Source organism: Enhydra lutris, unplaced genomic scaffold (assembly GCF_002288905.1).
Source record: "Enhydra lutris kenyoni isolate GAN:26980312 unplaced genomic scaffold, ASM228890v2 scaffoldscaffold9, whole genome shotgun sequence".
NCBI classification, from domain to species: Eukaryota; Metazoa; Chordata; class Mammalia; order Carnivora; family Mustelidae; genus Enhydra; species Enhydra lutris.
In genome coordinates, this window is record NW_019154093.1 from 80,385,895 (window position 1) to 80,400,431 (window position 14,537).

The 14,537-nt window shown below is 46.4% G+C and overlaps 1 protein-coding gene across 1 annotated transcript in view; it reads left to right on the forward strand.

Moving 5' to 3' along the window:
- The window catches only part of LOC111143079 (transcription termination factor 2), a 42,754-nt gene extending 31,203 nt beyond the window's left edge, over window positions 1-11,551 (forward strand). Inside the window, exons 17-23 of the mRNA XM_022496539.1 lie at window positions 172-308; window positions 1,093-1,263; window positions 4,044-4,102; window positions 4,951-5,101; window positions 5,819-5,901; window positions 7,644-7,718; window positions 10,200-11,551. Of these exons, the coding sequence (XP_022352247.1) occupies window positions 172-308; window positions 1,093-1,263; window positions 4,044-4,102; window positions 4,951-5,101; window positions 5,819-5,901; window positions 7,644-7,718; window positions 10,200-10,344 (821 nt within the window). The 3' untranslated portion in view covers window positions 10,345-11,551. The remainder of the gene's footprint in view (window positions 1-171; window positions 309-1,092; window positions 1,264-4,043; window positions 4,103-4,950; window positions 5,102-5,818; window positions 5,902-7,643; window positions 7,719-10,199) is intronic.
- The last annotated feature ends 2,986 nt before the right edge of the window (window positions 11,552-14,537 follow it).

Below are 14,537 nucleotides of genomic sequence, written 5' to 3' on the forward strand. Positions count from 1 at the left end.
AAAAAAACCAGTATTTTGTGTGGCTTCCTTGGTAGAGAGGTCAGTTACAGCTATGTTACTGAATCGCAGATCAGAGAAGTTCAAAACAGCCTCCTTCAGTTTGTGATTCTTCCCCGTATTTCTGTTGTAAACCCTGTCCTGTTCCATGTGCTTTGTGTCCCTTCGTGGAAGTGGCCCAGGAGTTTGCATCCACCGGGCCTGGGCCCCGGATGGCGGCAAGCTTGCCAAGATCCAGCACCCCCCATGTACTGTTGACCCAGTTGCTGAGACTTCGCCAGTGTTGCTGTCACCTGTCTCTGCTGAAGTCGGTAAGAAGAGCTCTTCGTGTGCTCCCCTCCCCAGTGGCTGCCAGAGAGGTCCGTTTCAGGCCTCTGTAACTGGGGTCCAGCCTGCCAGATCAAGGGGAATGGCATTTGGGGTGTTTCTGTTTTTCTGGTGGGACAGAGAAGAGGAAGTTTCTTTATTTTACTCTATATTAGTTTTTATTGATCTTGAGATTATTCCCATAGTGTTGAGAACAGCTTGTATTGGTTTTGTTTTTGTAAATAAACTTAATTTTAGAATGGAAAATGTCATTCTGCTAAACCATTCATGGATACTTTGGTATTTTAGGATGTCATAAAGCCAGTTTAGTTACTAGTTTTTTCTGCCTTCAGGCAGCACGGGGCTTTTAAGGCTAGTCATGAAAACTCAAGTGTTTATACAGTTGGAAAAGTTGCCTTAACATTGGCTAGAGGCACATCCATAATTAAGATGAGTCTGTTACTCTTTCAGAGGAGCTGTGGTAATGTGTTTTGATTATCAATAGCTTAATTAACTATACTGCTTTAGCTGAGAAAACAGAATGATCATGTAATCTGTCTGGCAAATCTCTAAGAAGTTCCATCATTTGATTTATCTTTCATCTTGTGAAAAACTTGCAAGATTGAATTTTAATCAGGGTTTCTCTGAGGAAATACCAATGATGAATTATGAGACATTTTGCTGTGTGAAATGTTAAACAGTCCTCACTTCGTTGGCAAATAAGGTGGCTTGCTTCCTCAACTGTCCACCTGCACCCCCCACCCTGTCCCCTTCCTGTATTCTCCTCAGGCCCTGGACCCGGCAGAACTGAAAAGCGAGGACCTCGCCCTTTCTCTGGAAGAGCAGCTCAGTGCCATGACATTGTCTGAACTCTGTGACACGGAGGCGTCTCCCATCATTTCCCTTAATGGTGAACGGTTCAAGGCAGAGCTTTTTGAGAACACAAGAGCGAGCAGCAAGGTACTTTTGTCACCTCTGTTCTGATAGAAAAACTTGGATTTTCTCACACATTTTTTCTGTTTGTGAGAGTGACACGTTTGTCCAAGCGTGCACAGCCATTGAATGGCGAGGCTAGAACTATTAGATGTGAGCTGGTCCAGTTGCCCCTCCAGTCTTAAGTTCTTATTTTATTTCACGAATATAACAAGTCTTATTACCTAGTGGGCTCTCAGTGATTTGGGCCGGCCCCGGCAGCAAGGCATGTTTCCCGTCATGGATCACTGGGAAGGTTGCCTATCAGGTTTACACCAGTGACAGGGCCTCAGTGAGTGAGCAATTTGTTGCGGGAAAGCTTTAAAGGAACAACAAAGACTTGACCCCAGAGACTCTGTAATACATCTGAGTACTAGTTGCTTAGACTTGTTGAAAGGCATCCGTCTGTGAGTATTATTTCCTAAATTGCCTTCTATCTTCATTAGTCATTTTGTTCTATTTCCATTAAAGCTTTTCGAGGCTGAAGCATTGTAGTAGAGGTGTGCTGTAACTTGAGGGCTGCCTTTCTGTTGGCTGGTTTGGAGTATACACCATTAGTCCGTGTACCCTGAGAGTGGGGCGAGGCCCTCTCTCTCGGCTGCTGTCTGAGGCTGTCTCCCAGCGTCAGCTTCTCTTCAAAGGCTTTTTTTTTGTTTTGTTTTGTTTTAAAGATTTTATTTATTTATTTGACAGAGATCACAAGCAGGCAGAGAGACAGAGGGGGAAGCAGGCTTCCCGCTGAGCAGAGAGCCTGATTCGGGGCTCGATCCCAGGACCCTGAGATCATGACCTGAGTTGAAGTTAGAGGCTTTAACCCACTGAGCCACCCAGGCGCCCCAAGTGGTTCTTTTTTTTTTTTTTTTTTTTTTTTTTTAATGTAACTAGAAATGAGGTCACTGCCAAGGGAATGGTGTTACTTAAGAATTACTTTTAATTAAACTTTCACAATATCTACTGAGGTCTTTACCACTAGTAACTGAGAGAAACACAGGAAGGACACCGTGTGGACAAACTTCCTGTCGTAGCACCTGCAGAGTAGCTACTGGGTTAAAACTTCGAGTCTTCATAATTTGTGTGCCTCATCTAATAGTTGGGTAGTATTTATTCACAGGGTGTTTTTTTTTTTTTTTAAAGATTTTATTTATTTATTTGACAGAGACAGAGATCACAAGGAGTCAGAGAAGCAGGCAGAGAGAGAGGGGGAAGCAGGCTCCCCACTGAGCAGAGAGCCAAATGTGGGGCTCGATCCCAGGACCCTGAGATCATGACCCGAGCCGAAGGCAGAAGCTTTAACCCACTGAGCCACCCAGGTGCCCCCTCACAGGGTGTTTTTATGTGAGCCCCTTAATAGCGGTTCAAACCATTTAAGGTTGTTTTACTCAGGGAAGGGAGTTTTGGCGGCACACACCTAACCTCATGTAGAATGTTCCTGGAGTTGGACCCCTGCTCATGGACTATGAGTTCGGCTCTCCCATTGAAGTTTTCTCAAAATACCTATCACTAGCTTTTTATGAGGCAGTCCAAGCACTTACCACAACCTCAAGTCGCCAAGATGCCGGGCACCTCGTGTACCTGCTTCCTTTCTCCCTGTGAATTCAGAATGGTCCCATGTTGTCCTCACTTCCTGTCCAGCACATTTGTTGAGATCGGAAGGCAGCCTCGTGGGTGGTAGGGGCCTCTAGAGGTAAGCATCCAAACAAGGGCAGTACAAGACATAAGCACTGAGGGCGCCTCAGAGTTCATCTGGGGTGGCCCCTTGTTTCTGTGATGAGGCATTCACGTTCTTCACCAGGAGCCCCGAAGGAGTACAACAGAAGAGCTCTTTTCATCTCCCGATTCCTGGTCATTTTCTTCCTCCTCCACCATCCCAGGGACAAACTCCAGGGACTCTGGAGGCTTTCAAAAGGTCCTTTGCATTAGCAGTTGGGAGGGATGAATCCAGCTGCTTTCCCAACTCATGCTCATGTGCACGGTTCTTACCGACCGCTCCATTGTGGACTCAGATGTGCTCTGAGGGGGTTTGATAAATACCTGGAGAGCTTTTGGGGGAAACCTTAGCAAGTGTCGCTCAGACTGGTGGGTGGGTCTCTTCTTTAACAGCCTTTGGAGTGGGCCCTAAACTGGGTAAAGCTCTTGGATTTTCTCTTCCTGCAAATGTTAGGAGAGTACTTTCTCTGCTCTGGCTCTGTGCTGGCCGCTAGGGGAATGAACCAAAATGAACCAGTCCTTTGTTGCTCCGCTTCCTTGCAGCACCTCAGGCCATGATGGCAAGAGATGATTAAGACACAGTGGGTAGTGTGGAAAAGACAGTGCTAGAAACAAAGGGAGCCCTAGTAGCAGGGAGGCAGTAGGCACCTAACCCTACTTTGGGATTATTGAGGACCCCTAAGAAGTGATGTTGATCTGACATGGAAGGGTGTTCCAGGCAGAGGGAACAGAGTGGACAAAGATGAGACAAAGCATGGCTTAGCAGAGGAGGAACTCTGGTATAACAGGAGCATCATTTGAGGAGGGGCTAAGCTGAGGCCAGAGCAGCATGGAGCTGGCAGGTCATTATCAGGAGCTTGGGTTCGGTCCTCGGTGGGAAGGCCCTGCGGGAGGGAGGAAAGTGACAGACTGGCATTTTAGAAACAGCCCTTGGGCTGCAGAGAGGAGAGTGGCCTAGAGTGGGGTCAGACCAGAGGCAGGCCATTCAGAAGTTCAGGTGAGGGATGCTGGAGAAAAGCGAATTTGCTGTAATTTAACGTATACTGAATAACATTTCCCAGATTACATCTCTGTTGGTGGAATTGGAGGCAATCCGAGGAAATCCAGGGTCCCAGAAGAGGTAAATGTTATTTTATTATCCAAGTTATTGTTTGTGATGAGTCCAGAAACTCTGATATTGCTGATAGTTCTGAATCTCAGCTTTTTATAAATCCAGGACCTTGAATCCTCCTCAGCAGAAAGCACTGAGGTTACAGCACACATTCTCTATGATTCCTAGTTAAATTATTTGTGGCACTGATTGAGAAGGAAGTCCCTAGAGGATCAGAGTGAGCTAAGCATCTGGAGAAGTGTTTAAAAGTAGCGAAGCCCCCAGAGAAAAGCAGGGGAGTGACAGGTGCAAAAGGCAGGGTGAGGTGTGTGGTCAGACAGGGAGCCCTGAGGTGCTGAGAATGTTCTCGAGCTGGGTACTTGGATCCATTTGTTGTTACCCTCACATGTGTGTTATGGATCTGCATTTGTATATGTGGAATATTTTGATTTTTTAAAAACTTACAACCCTAATTGAAACATAGCGCAAGGTGTGAGGGTAGAGACATGCCAGCAGCTTACAAGGGCTGGCAAAGGGAGGGCGGCCCGTGCATCCCTTCCCTGCAGGACCACAGATCTCCAGATGATAGGAAGCTGCAGCCCTTATTTTAGGCCGACCAACCACTATATTCTGATCTCATCTAGCATGAGACAAATGACAACCTGGATCTGGAAACAACTGGAAGCATCCTCACCTTGAGATGTGACCTAAACATGTGCCTTTGCCCCGCAGGGGACAGAAGGCCTTTCTGGATCCACATTTGATGACTGAATCTTAAGAGTAACAGGGGTGTTGAGACCCTGCCGATGAATTTGTTTCATCTCTTCGGGGGTCGGGGGGGGGCCCGCAGTGTGCTGATGTTGTGTTCTTCCTTCCAGCGTCGTGGTCTCCCAGTGGACCAGCATGCTGCAGGTCGTAGCGAGGCACCTTCAGAGACACGGCCTGACTTACGCCACCATTGATGGCTCTGTCAGCCCCAAACAGAGGATGGACTTGGTGGAGGCCTTTAACAGCTCCAGAGGCCCCCAGGTATGAGCTGGTCACACCAGAGCTCCGTCACAGAGAGCACAGAGAGCACAGAGAGCACCTTGTTCTCAGTTACATGGCGAGAACTGCAGTGTAAACACTTGTTGCCTTGATCCTTCCCCGTACTTGTAGTTTATTAGACATTTACTGGGGTACGTATCGAAGTATACAGGTACTTGAAAGAAAATAAAATACCAGGGCTAAAAGCAGAGGAAGAGCAGAGCTCGTTGGCTCAAGTGATCTCTGTGGACAAGGCCAGCCTTGAAGGGTAGGTGGGAGTTGGATACGAGGAAGTGTGGGGAGATCTGGAGGGACAGAGGGAACGTGGAAAGCACTGGTGGCCTGGGGAGGCAGGAAGAGCAGCAGTGGCAGGAGGGTGGAGGGTGCAGAAACCGTGGGAGTGGACAGAATCTGATTAATGGAAAGTTCCATGAAAGTGCCTTGAGCCAGGCACCCCCCCATGCTCTGAATTGCAGTGTTTGTGTATTTTGGCAGGCGTACAATTCATGTTTTGAGGTTGAGTCACAAAAACATCAGAAGTGAACAGTTTTCTTCAGGGTGAGGGGAGTGCATCTCAAAGTTTTTTTTGACAGCAGAGGGAAATTTTGATAGGCACGTGGTACTTATCTGTATTGATCTTGGGTTTGAACCAGAGACAGAGGGAGAGGTGTATTAGGAGATCAGATCTGTGTAAAGGGAATGCCATGCTTTCTTTTGAAGGTTATGCTAATATCTCTCTCGGCTGGAGGTGTGGGTCTAAACCTGATTGGAGGAAACCACCTTTTTCTTCTGGACATGCACTGGTAATGACTCTGGATTTATCTTGCCTTGTCTTAGCATAGCTGGGCGGGGGCGGGGGGGCTGCTGACTTCTTATGGAGAAGCTGCCCTTTTTGTATTGGGCCATTGCCTCGGCTGCACACCTGTGCACAGGTCCTGGTCTGTACAGGGTGTGGGGCTGTTGATGGCCCCGAATTCCTGAGCAAGCCAGGCTTCAAATGACTGCTTAAAATAGCATTCACCTTACTGTTAATCTTACATCTGTTTCCATGGAAACTGGGAAGAAATCTTTTTCTCCTGGCTAAGAGCCACATCACTCAGTTTTACCTCTTCAGAATACCATATTTCATGCCATTTGTGGACATCCAAGGAAATCTCAGCCCTGGAAAAGAAGGAGAAGCTTTACTCCAAAAGGAAAAGGAGAAGGAATTTTCTAGTCACGCTAGGAGTATGCTTAACACAAGGCCCTTGGCTGCATGAGTCGTATCAACATTGGGAGCGTAACCGCAAATTTCCTGGAAATAAGATAAATGAGTGTGTGTGTTGGTAGGAGAAAAATGTCCTAATTAGTCTCAGTTTGGGGTTTTCCAGTTAAAACCCCTTTCCAGTTAAAACCCCTTGGCTTTCCAGCCAAGCAGAGATCGCTGCATATTCGTCTGGTTTTCCAGGCGGCCCAGATTGGCACACTCAGGCCAACCCAGTACCATCTTCTGGGAGAATGTGTTTAGGTCTTAGGACTCCCTGATATGTTTGAGGGAGGAGAGCAGAGTGGGAGTTAAATGCTGATTTCTGGGGGCGTCTGGCTGGCTCAGTCAGTAGAGCGTGTGACTCTTGATCTCAGGATTGTGAGTTTGAGCCCCCCTGTTGGGTATGGAGATTACTTAAAATCTTCAAAAAAATAGTCCTCTGAAATGGAGGAATGTTGTCCAAGGTTTTAAAGAGATAAGATGAGAAACTAGTTTGGTGTTGATAGCATCTGTAAAGAAGGAAAGAAATTAAGTCTCTTTAGTTAAATCCCAGAATATTAAAAAGGTGTTCCGGGGTACCTGAGTGGCTTAGTCGGTTAAGCATCTGCCTTCGGCTCAGGTCATGATCTCAGGGTCCTGGGATCGAGCCCCACATCGGCTCCCTGCTCAGTGCGGGGAGAGTGCTTCTCCCTTTACCCCTCCTGCCAGCTTGTGCTCTCTCTCTCTCTCTCTCAGTCACTCTCTCAAATAAATACAATCTTTACAGAAAAAAAGAAAGAGAAAGCTGTCCCCTCTCATTAGGCAGCCATCATGTTTCCAAGTGACAATCTCAAGTACAGAGGGTTGAGGTGAGGTGACTTGCCCAAGTTCATCCAACTGGTTAGTGACTGAATTGGAGCATTGGTTCACCTGTGTTACTTAAAGTTACTTAAAGTCAGCTGGTGGTGGTGCTGAGTTTCTGTTGGCAAACTGACCTGAGTTTCTCATTTGAGGGCAAGAAGGTATCTAACACTAACCTTTCCGGGGCCAGCGTAGCCAAGGACAGGGATTTGCGAGCTCTCTGTAAATATTTTAGGCCAGATGGTAACTGTTTTAGACCTCGCAGGCCCCATGGGTCTCTGTCCCGCATTCTTCACTGTGGGCTTTTTGTTTATTTGGTTTTTCTGACCCTTTAAAACTGTGAACCCCATTTGTAGGTGCAGAACCATCCAGAAACAGCTGCAGGCCACCTCTGCCTAGGGCTCTTGACCACCCAGTCCAGGGTGGCAGCACCTTTGAGCCTTGCCTCTCTTTTCACAGGAATCCATCACTTGAAGACCAGGCCTGTGACCGGATTTACCGTGTTGGGCAGCAGAAAGATGTTGTTGTGCACAAGTAAGTGAAGACCTGCTGGGGCTTAGGCCCCTTCACAGGCTTTCCCTTTGTGCCAGTCTTCCTTGGGTCCCGTTTTAACAGAATGTAAAATATTTGGCGATCACTTGACTAGTGATGCTCCTGAGTCACGGTGCCCTTGGTATTCACAGTCCAGAAGGGAACACAAGCAATTTGGGGGTGATCTGGGGGTTGGTTGGTCCCTGCAAGAGAAGAAAAGGCTTGTATGTTAGGGTTAGGGAAAGTACCCTCCTCCCCACCCTTTGTTTATTAGTTTTTTGCTTTTAACTTTTATGCTGACGTAACTTCGGGCATGCAGAAAAGGATGTAAGAGTTCTTAAAAGAATAATATCCCCCAAAATCTTGTTTATAAAAATAATACCAGAAACTGCTCGTGTGCTGTAGCACGTGTCTGTGTGCGTGTAGACTTCTTTCTGGACCATTTGAGAGTCAGTTGCAGCCGTGGTGCTCCTTTACCCTTAAATACTGCAGGGTGCGTTTTTAAATTAGAACATTCTCTTACATAACCACAGTAAAAGGCTCAAAGTCAGAACATTAACACTGATAGAGTGCTGTTATCTGAGCTGTGGACTATTCTGTTTTGCCACTTGTCCCAGTGAGGTCCCTCATAGCAAAAGAAAATCCTAGAGGCTGCGTAGTATTAAGTTATCATGACTCTTTTGTCTCCTTTAATTTGGGACCATACGTCAGTCCTTCTTTGTGTCTTATGACATTGACATTTTCAAAGAGCACAAGCCAGCGATTTTTATAGAATGTCCCTCTCTTCAGGACTTTTTCCCTTAAGAACCACAACCAGCGTTAATGCTACAATCCCTTTGTAGCAACGGACCCCTTTTTCTCCTTCCTTTTCAGGGCCGGGTTTCCTGAAGAATTAGAAATCACTGACTGTCTTGTCTTGCTTACCTCTCAGATTCATTCCTCAGCCTCTCACCCCTATTGCTCCACTGAAACCGCTCTTGTTACAGGTCATCCGTGAATTCCACAGCGATCATGCTGGTTTCCCTGTCCTCAGCTCTCACCTCACCCTGTATGGTCCTCCCCTAGTATCCTGTCTGCTCCAGGAAGTCCAAAAGTCTGAACCTGCGTCCCCAAGACCTCCAGCATCAGACCTTGATACTCAAATCCCTGCTAACCCTCTGAATCCGAGTGTGTACCCATTATCCATTCACTCGTGCACCCGTCTCATTCAGCTCCCAAATCTGATACCTGCCGAGTTTTCACTGTGGAGCAAGTTCCAGGAGACACGTTCCAGGAACTCAGAATGTCACAGACTGAAGTGAGATACCGCCTCCGATCTCTCGATGCTTCTGACGACTGCCTCTACATGAATAGGATCCCTGTATCCAATCCTAGAGCCACAGATGGGGTTCCTCCCTTTTTCTCCCTTTTCACATACCAAGTCCATTCATTTTATTTTTGAAATGTCTCAAAACTATCTCCTCTTTCCTATCCACACTGCCATCTCCCTTTTTCAAGTCTGAATTTCTTTGCATGAAATGCAGAGCCTCTCATGATCTGACCTCCACCATCCTCCAGAGCTTCTGTCATTGCTCTGTAACATGGTGGAGTCCTTTTGACTTTTGCCCTGGCCAGACTGGACCACCTGATCTTCCTCTGACATAACCCTGTTCTAAACTCGGCCCTGGTTTTTTCATTCCCGTTCCCTGGGACACCCACTCTCTGCTGCGCCTGGCAAACCCTTGCTCATCCCACAGGCCACACATTATGAACTCGGTCTTCAACAGAGATTTCCCCGAACACTGGAGATGTTTGCTTTTACTCTGTGCACACTGGACGTATGACTGTAGCACTTTCCAGTTTGTGTGATTGTATATTTTCATGCCTCTCTTCCTGTGTTCTCTTTGAGAGCACAAGACTGGACTGCGTGCATCTCTCCATCCTTGTACCTAGCACAGCACCTGGCAATATTGTAAATGCTCAAACAGTACTTGCTGAATGAGGGAATGAGTATAGTGGCATTTCTTCAGGGGGTAAAACCTGTTCTCAGTGTGAATTCGCCAAGAAATAAGACACTGTACTTACACCAGCACACATGGCAGGAACTTGATAAGCTCTAAGGCCTTCTGACTTGATCAGGGTTGAGCTTTTTGGGTGACAGCTGGATCTCTGCATTTTTTTAGATAGGGATAGCATTTGCCTATTTTGGCACGTTCCCAATTACCTTAGCTTCAGAAAGAAATGAAAAATAATTTGAGTCCCATCATTTTAAACAGGCACATGTTTAGTCAAGGTTGTTTGGCTCTCATCAACATGGAGTTTTTAACTAAACCTTAAGACAACTTAAGAAAGAAATCTCATGTAAAAACTAAAGCATAAATGCAAGTTTGATTAGGTTATTAAATATGCTTTTTTGGGTTTCTGATTATTTGTTTATCTGGTTTTTTTTTTTTTTTTTTTTTTTTTTTTTTTTTTTTTTTTTTTTTTTTTTTTTTTTTTTTTTAGATTTATTTGTGAGGGAACAGTAGAAGAGAAGATCTTACACCTCCAAGAGAAGAAGAAAACTTTGGCCAAACAGGTCCTATCAGGATCTGGCACATCTGTCAAGAAGCTCACTCTGGCTGACCTCAAAGTCCTTTTTGGCATCTAACTTTTCTAGGGCTCAGGGTCGTACTGCTACGGGTTTGCGGTAGAGTCTGGAACAGTGACCTGATATAAGCCCTCCTTGGCTTCTCATTTTACTGGCAAGTGCCAGGCCCTCCGCAGAAGGAGCCACCATCTTATCCAAGGAATTAGGTGCCAGTGATCACATTAAGCACTTGGGTCATCAGGTCGATCAGTCAACTTATTTAAGGGTAATGCAGAAACCAAAGAATCACTTCAGAAAAAAGAATATGCCTTAGAGTTAGATAATTTTGGAAAACAATACCAGGGGAGTTGTTACAAAAGTCTCAGTAAAAACTCAGAAAGCCCTCCGTTGCCTTGTTCTTCTCAGCTCACGGGAGACCAGTGTTACTGCCATTTCCAGTGCCGGCCCTCCCTCTCTCCTACCAATGAAGCTGCTCCTTCTAACACGTCTTGGGGCAGGGCGGAGAGTGGACCCCGAGGCCAGGCCTCTGCAGCTGTCTCTGGCCAGACAGTTCTGCTGCACCAGCCTCAGGGCAAGGGGGTGCGTCGTCCGTGAACAGATGTCTGGTTTGGGTATTCTCGAACCATCCAGTGTTTGCTCTTGTTTCATTCGTGGTGTTCCATAATTTCCCGTTGCTAGAGTATCATGTGCTGCTTGTGAAACACAGTTTACTACCTGGCATCTTTCCAGTACAGGCAGACCTCCCTTCATCGCGCCTTGCCGACACCGCATTTCTTGGGACAGCACTGGCTCACTTTGTGGCTGTGTCCCATTCTGGTAGTTTTCACAGTGTTTGAGGCTTCTTCATCATTATTATATTTGAATTGCTGCGATCTCATGATAAACTTGAACAGATGAGGAGCTCTTGGATGAGCCAAGACGATGGATTCTTGAGATGGAACCTACTCCTGGTGAAGACACTGTGAAGATTGTTGAAATGATGCCAGAGGATTTAGAACATCACATAAATTTCGTTGACAAAGCAGCGACAGCGTTTGAGAGGATTGACTGTGAATTTGGAAGAACTTCCATTGTGGGGAAAGTGCTATCAAACCGCATTCCATGCTATGGGGAAATCATTCATGAAAGGAAGAGTCCTTCGATGTGGCAGACTTCACCATCATCTTAGTTTAAGAGATTACCGCAGCCAGCACCCTGACCAGTCAGCCACCATTGACATTGAGGCAAGACCCTCCACCGACTCATTAAAAGCTCAGATGATAGTATTTTTCACGATAAAAGAATATTTTCAAAAAAGTTAATGTGTTTGTTTAGAGAGAGAACACACAGGAGCACGGTGAGGGCCAGAGGGAGAGGGAAAGAATTTCAAGCAGACTCCGTGCTGAGCATGGAACCGAATGCGGGGCTTGATCCCACAGCCCTGAGATCACAACCCAAGCTGAAACCAAAAGTCAGACGCCCAACCAACTGAGCCACCCAGGCGCCCCAGCAATAGAAGATTTTTTAATTAAGATAGGTAGTTTTTTAGACATTCTACTATTGGACACTTGATGGACCACAATATAGTGTAAATATTTTTATATGCCTGGGAAATCAAGAGACTCATTTGACTCACTTTTCTATGATATTCGCTGTATTCAGTCTGCAGCTGAACCCGCAGTAGCCAAGGTCTGCCTGTATTTGCATTTTTACAAACTGACAGTATTTGTGGCATGTAGTGTCATTCTCTCATTTAGCATTGTATCATTTAGTATTTGCGTTATGGTTGGTATAATCGAATAAATGTGTGCTTGACAGTGTAACAGAGATAATGTGTGTTTGCTAACCCCATCTCCTTTTCTTGGGCACCCAGAGAGACTACATTTCCCAGCGTTCACTGCGGTTACATGGGTCCATATTACTGAGTTCTAATCAATGGATAAGGAAAGAGGTAATGTCAGTCATTTCTTACTTCCCCTCCAACTTTACGAGTGATTCGTCACACTGTTTCTTCCCTCATCGGCCCACTACATGCCAAGGAACTGATGGAAGCCTACAAGGCCCTAGAGAAACCGCTAGATCAGGGATTCTTAACCTCCTTTGGGGCCACGGACCTTTTGCCAGACTAGTAAGCCTCAATTCCCAAATGACTGGAGTAAAGCCTGCATGTGTGCCTCCCTCCTCACCTCCGCTCATCCAGGGCGCTATCACATGATCAAGAAGTAATATTGGTTTAAGCCATTGAGATTTTAGGGTTGGTCAGATAGCAGTTGGTACTCTGATAAAAGCTCTTGAGACTTGTATACTTTGGGAAGCTGTTCCTCTTTCCTTCTTCCCCTTAGCAATCATTTCCAAAACACATCTGCTAATTTCTGTGAGAAGGGATTGTAGTTCTCCTAGATGGAACTATGAGTGCCAACCTTGAGTCAGGGGTGGGAGTTGAAGCTAACCCAGTCACAGTGTGGGCCAAGGCATCAGAGCCTGGGTAAGTAAAGGTGCTTTCTCAGGACAAGGTCTAAAGACCGATAAAGGTGACAGTATGGCCCATAGAAAGAGTTCTCATGTAGAACCCAGTCTTCAGTTGAGTTCCAGGTTCGTTTTAGCTGGGGACGTAGACCTGAAAAAGATCATTAACTTCTCTGCACTTTGGTTGCCCCATTCATAAGGTGGGCATTGTTTTCAGAACCCAGCAACTACAATAAGGTCCGTGATGAGATCAGAAAATGAAGAAGTAAGATTGCCCTTTCTTGCAGGTTTTAAGATGAACACACAGGGCAAAGGTGCAGTCCCTGAGAACAGTGGCTCCCAGGGCAGCAAGGATGTACAAAGCCTTTCTCTGCCCTTGGCTGACTGTCTGATACTAGGCTAGCTACAGGTTCCCTGCGAGGCTCAGCTCTTTGATCTGTAAGGTGTATGGATTAGTATATATCCCATCAGGCTCCACTGGGAATGTGGTAACTGCTCTATACACCGCAGCCTGTTTGAGGGGATGGACATTGGTCACGTCAGAAGGCATGTTCGATGAACATGTGCATCCCAAGCACTGTTTAGGAGAGAAACACTGTTAACTTGGAGGATTTTCTTACGGCTGCCTGCCTACTGGACCAGACTCAGGCGAGGACAGGATGTCATCGAGGCTTTAGAAGCTGTGAAGGGTCACACAGTCACGCCTGTTACTGCTGTGGGACCAGGTCTGGGCATATGAGGGTAAGACAGTAGCCTGAGTGCAGCTGAAAGCCAGCTGGCAAGCATCCATCCAAAAGCACAACCCCACGGAGCACCCAATTTACCAGGGGTTTCTCGTGTGACAGATCTGCCTTTGTGGCAGGTTTATGGTTTGACTTCTCGTTAGCAGTGTTGATCACAGAATGCGTGCAGTGCATGTCATAGCTGGACAGAACCCCGAGTCCTTTAAAAATCCCGCTAAGGACTTCTGTTGCCATGCGGTCATGAATAGCAGCAGGTAGGATGCCATCTGCGTGGAGTATGACCCTTTTCTCTAGCGGCTGTGTGCATGACTGTGAACAGCTATGTGTGACCTCCAGCTTGTTTACTCTGTGGTTGTCTCTGTTGCCCAATGAAGCGGCTTTCAGCCGGGCTCAGAGGTGAAGCCAGACTCTTCTGAACTAGTAGGACAGTTGTGGAGCCATCAGTGCTCAGTGACCTCCGTGGTCATTGGGAATCTTGATACTGACCGTGATGCCTTGAGAAAACTGGGTTTACAAAGGGGGAGATTGTACTGCTCTTTGCTGTCTAGCATCTTGTCCTAAGAAAAGGCAGAATTTTAAAAATAGCTGGAAACGCCAAGAATTATAATAAGAACTTAGAATTCCTAAGCATGTCACCTAGATGAAAATGTTTTCAGAAATAAAAATGAAATTAGGGTCAGTGAGAGCACCAAGTACCCACCCAGAGTCAGTAGGTGGGGATTGAAGTAAGGAAGAACCTCACCCCTAGGGAGGGAACCTGGCAGACAGATCCACAGCTATACACCTCTGTCCTGGCCTGAGTCCTTTTACCCAGATTCCTTAGCTAATCTGAGGGAGGGTAGAGATGATGTATGCAAGGTAGGATGGGGAGAATACTTGCACTGCTACATCATTTGTACATCAGTTCAAAAACTGATATTAAATATGCCAGGCATTGCTGGGCACTGAAAGCCAAAGGGTCAAAGCGAAACCTGAAACCATCCCCGTCCTCCCTGAGGCTTACAGTCTCCGGACTGGCTGTGGAGGTGTCAAGGGCTGCAGGGAGAGGGGTGGTCGCTGGGAGGG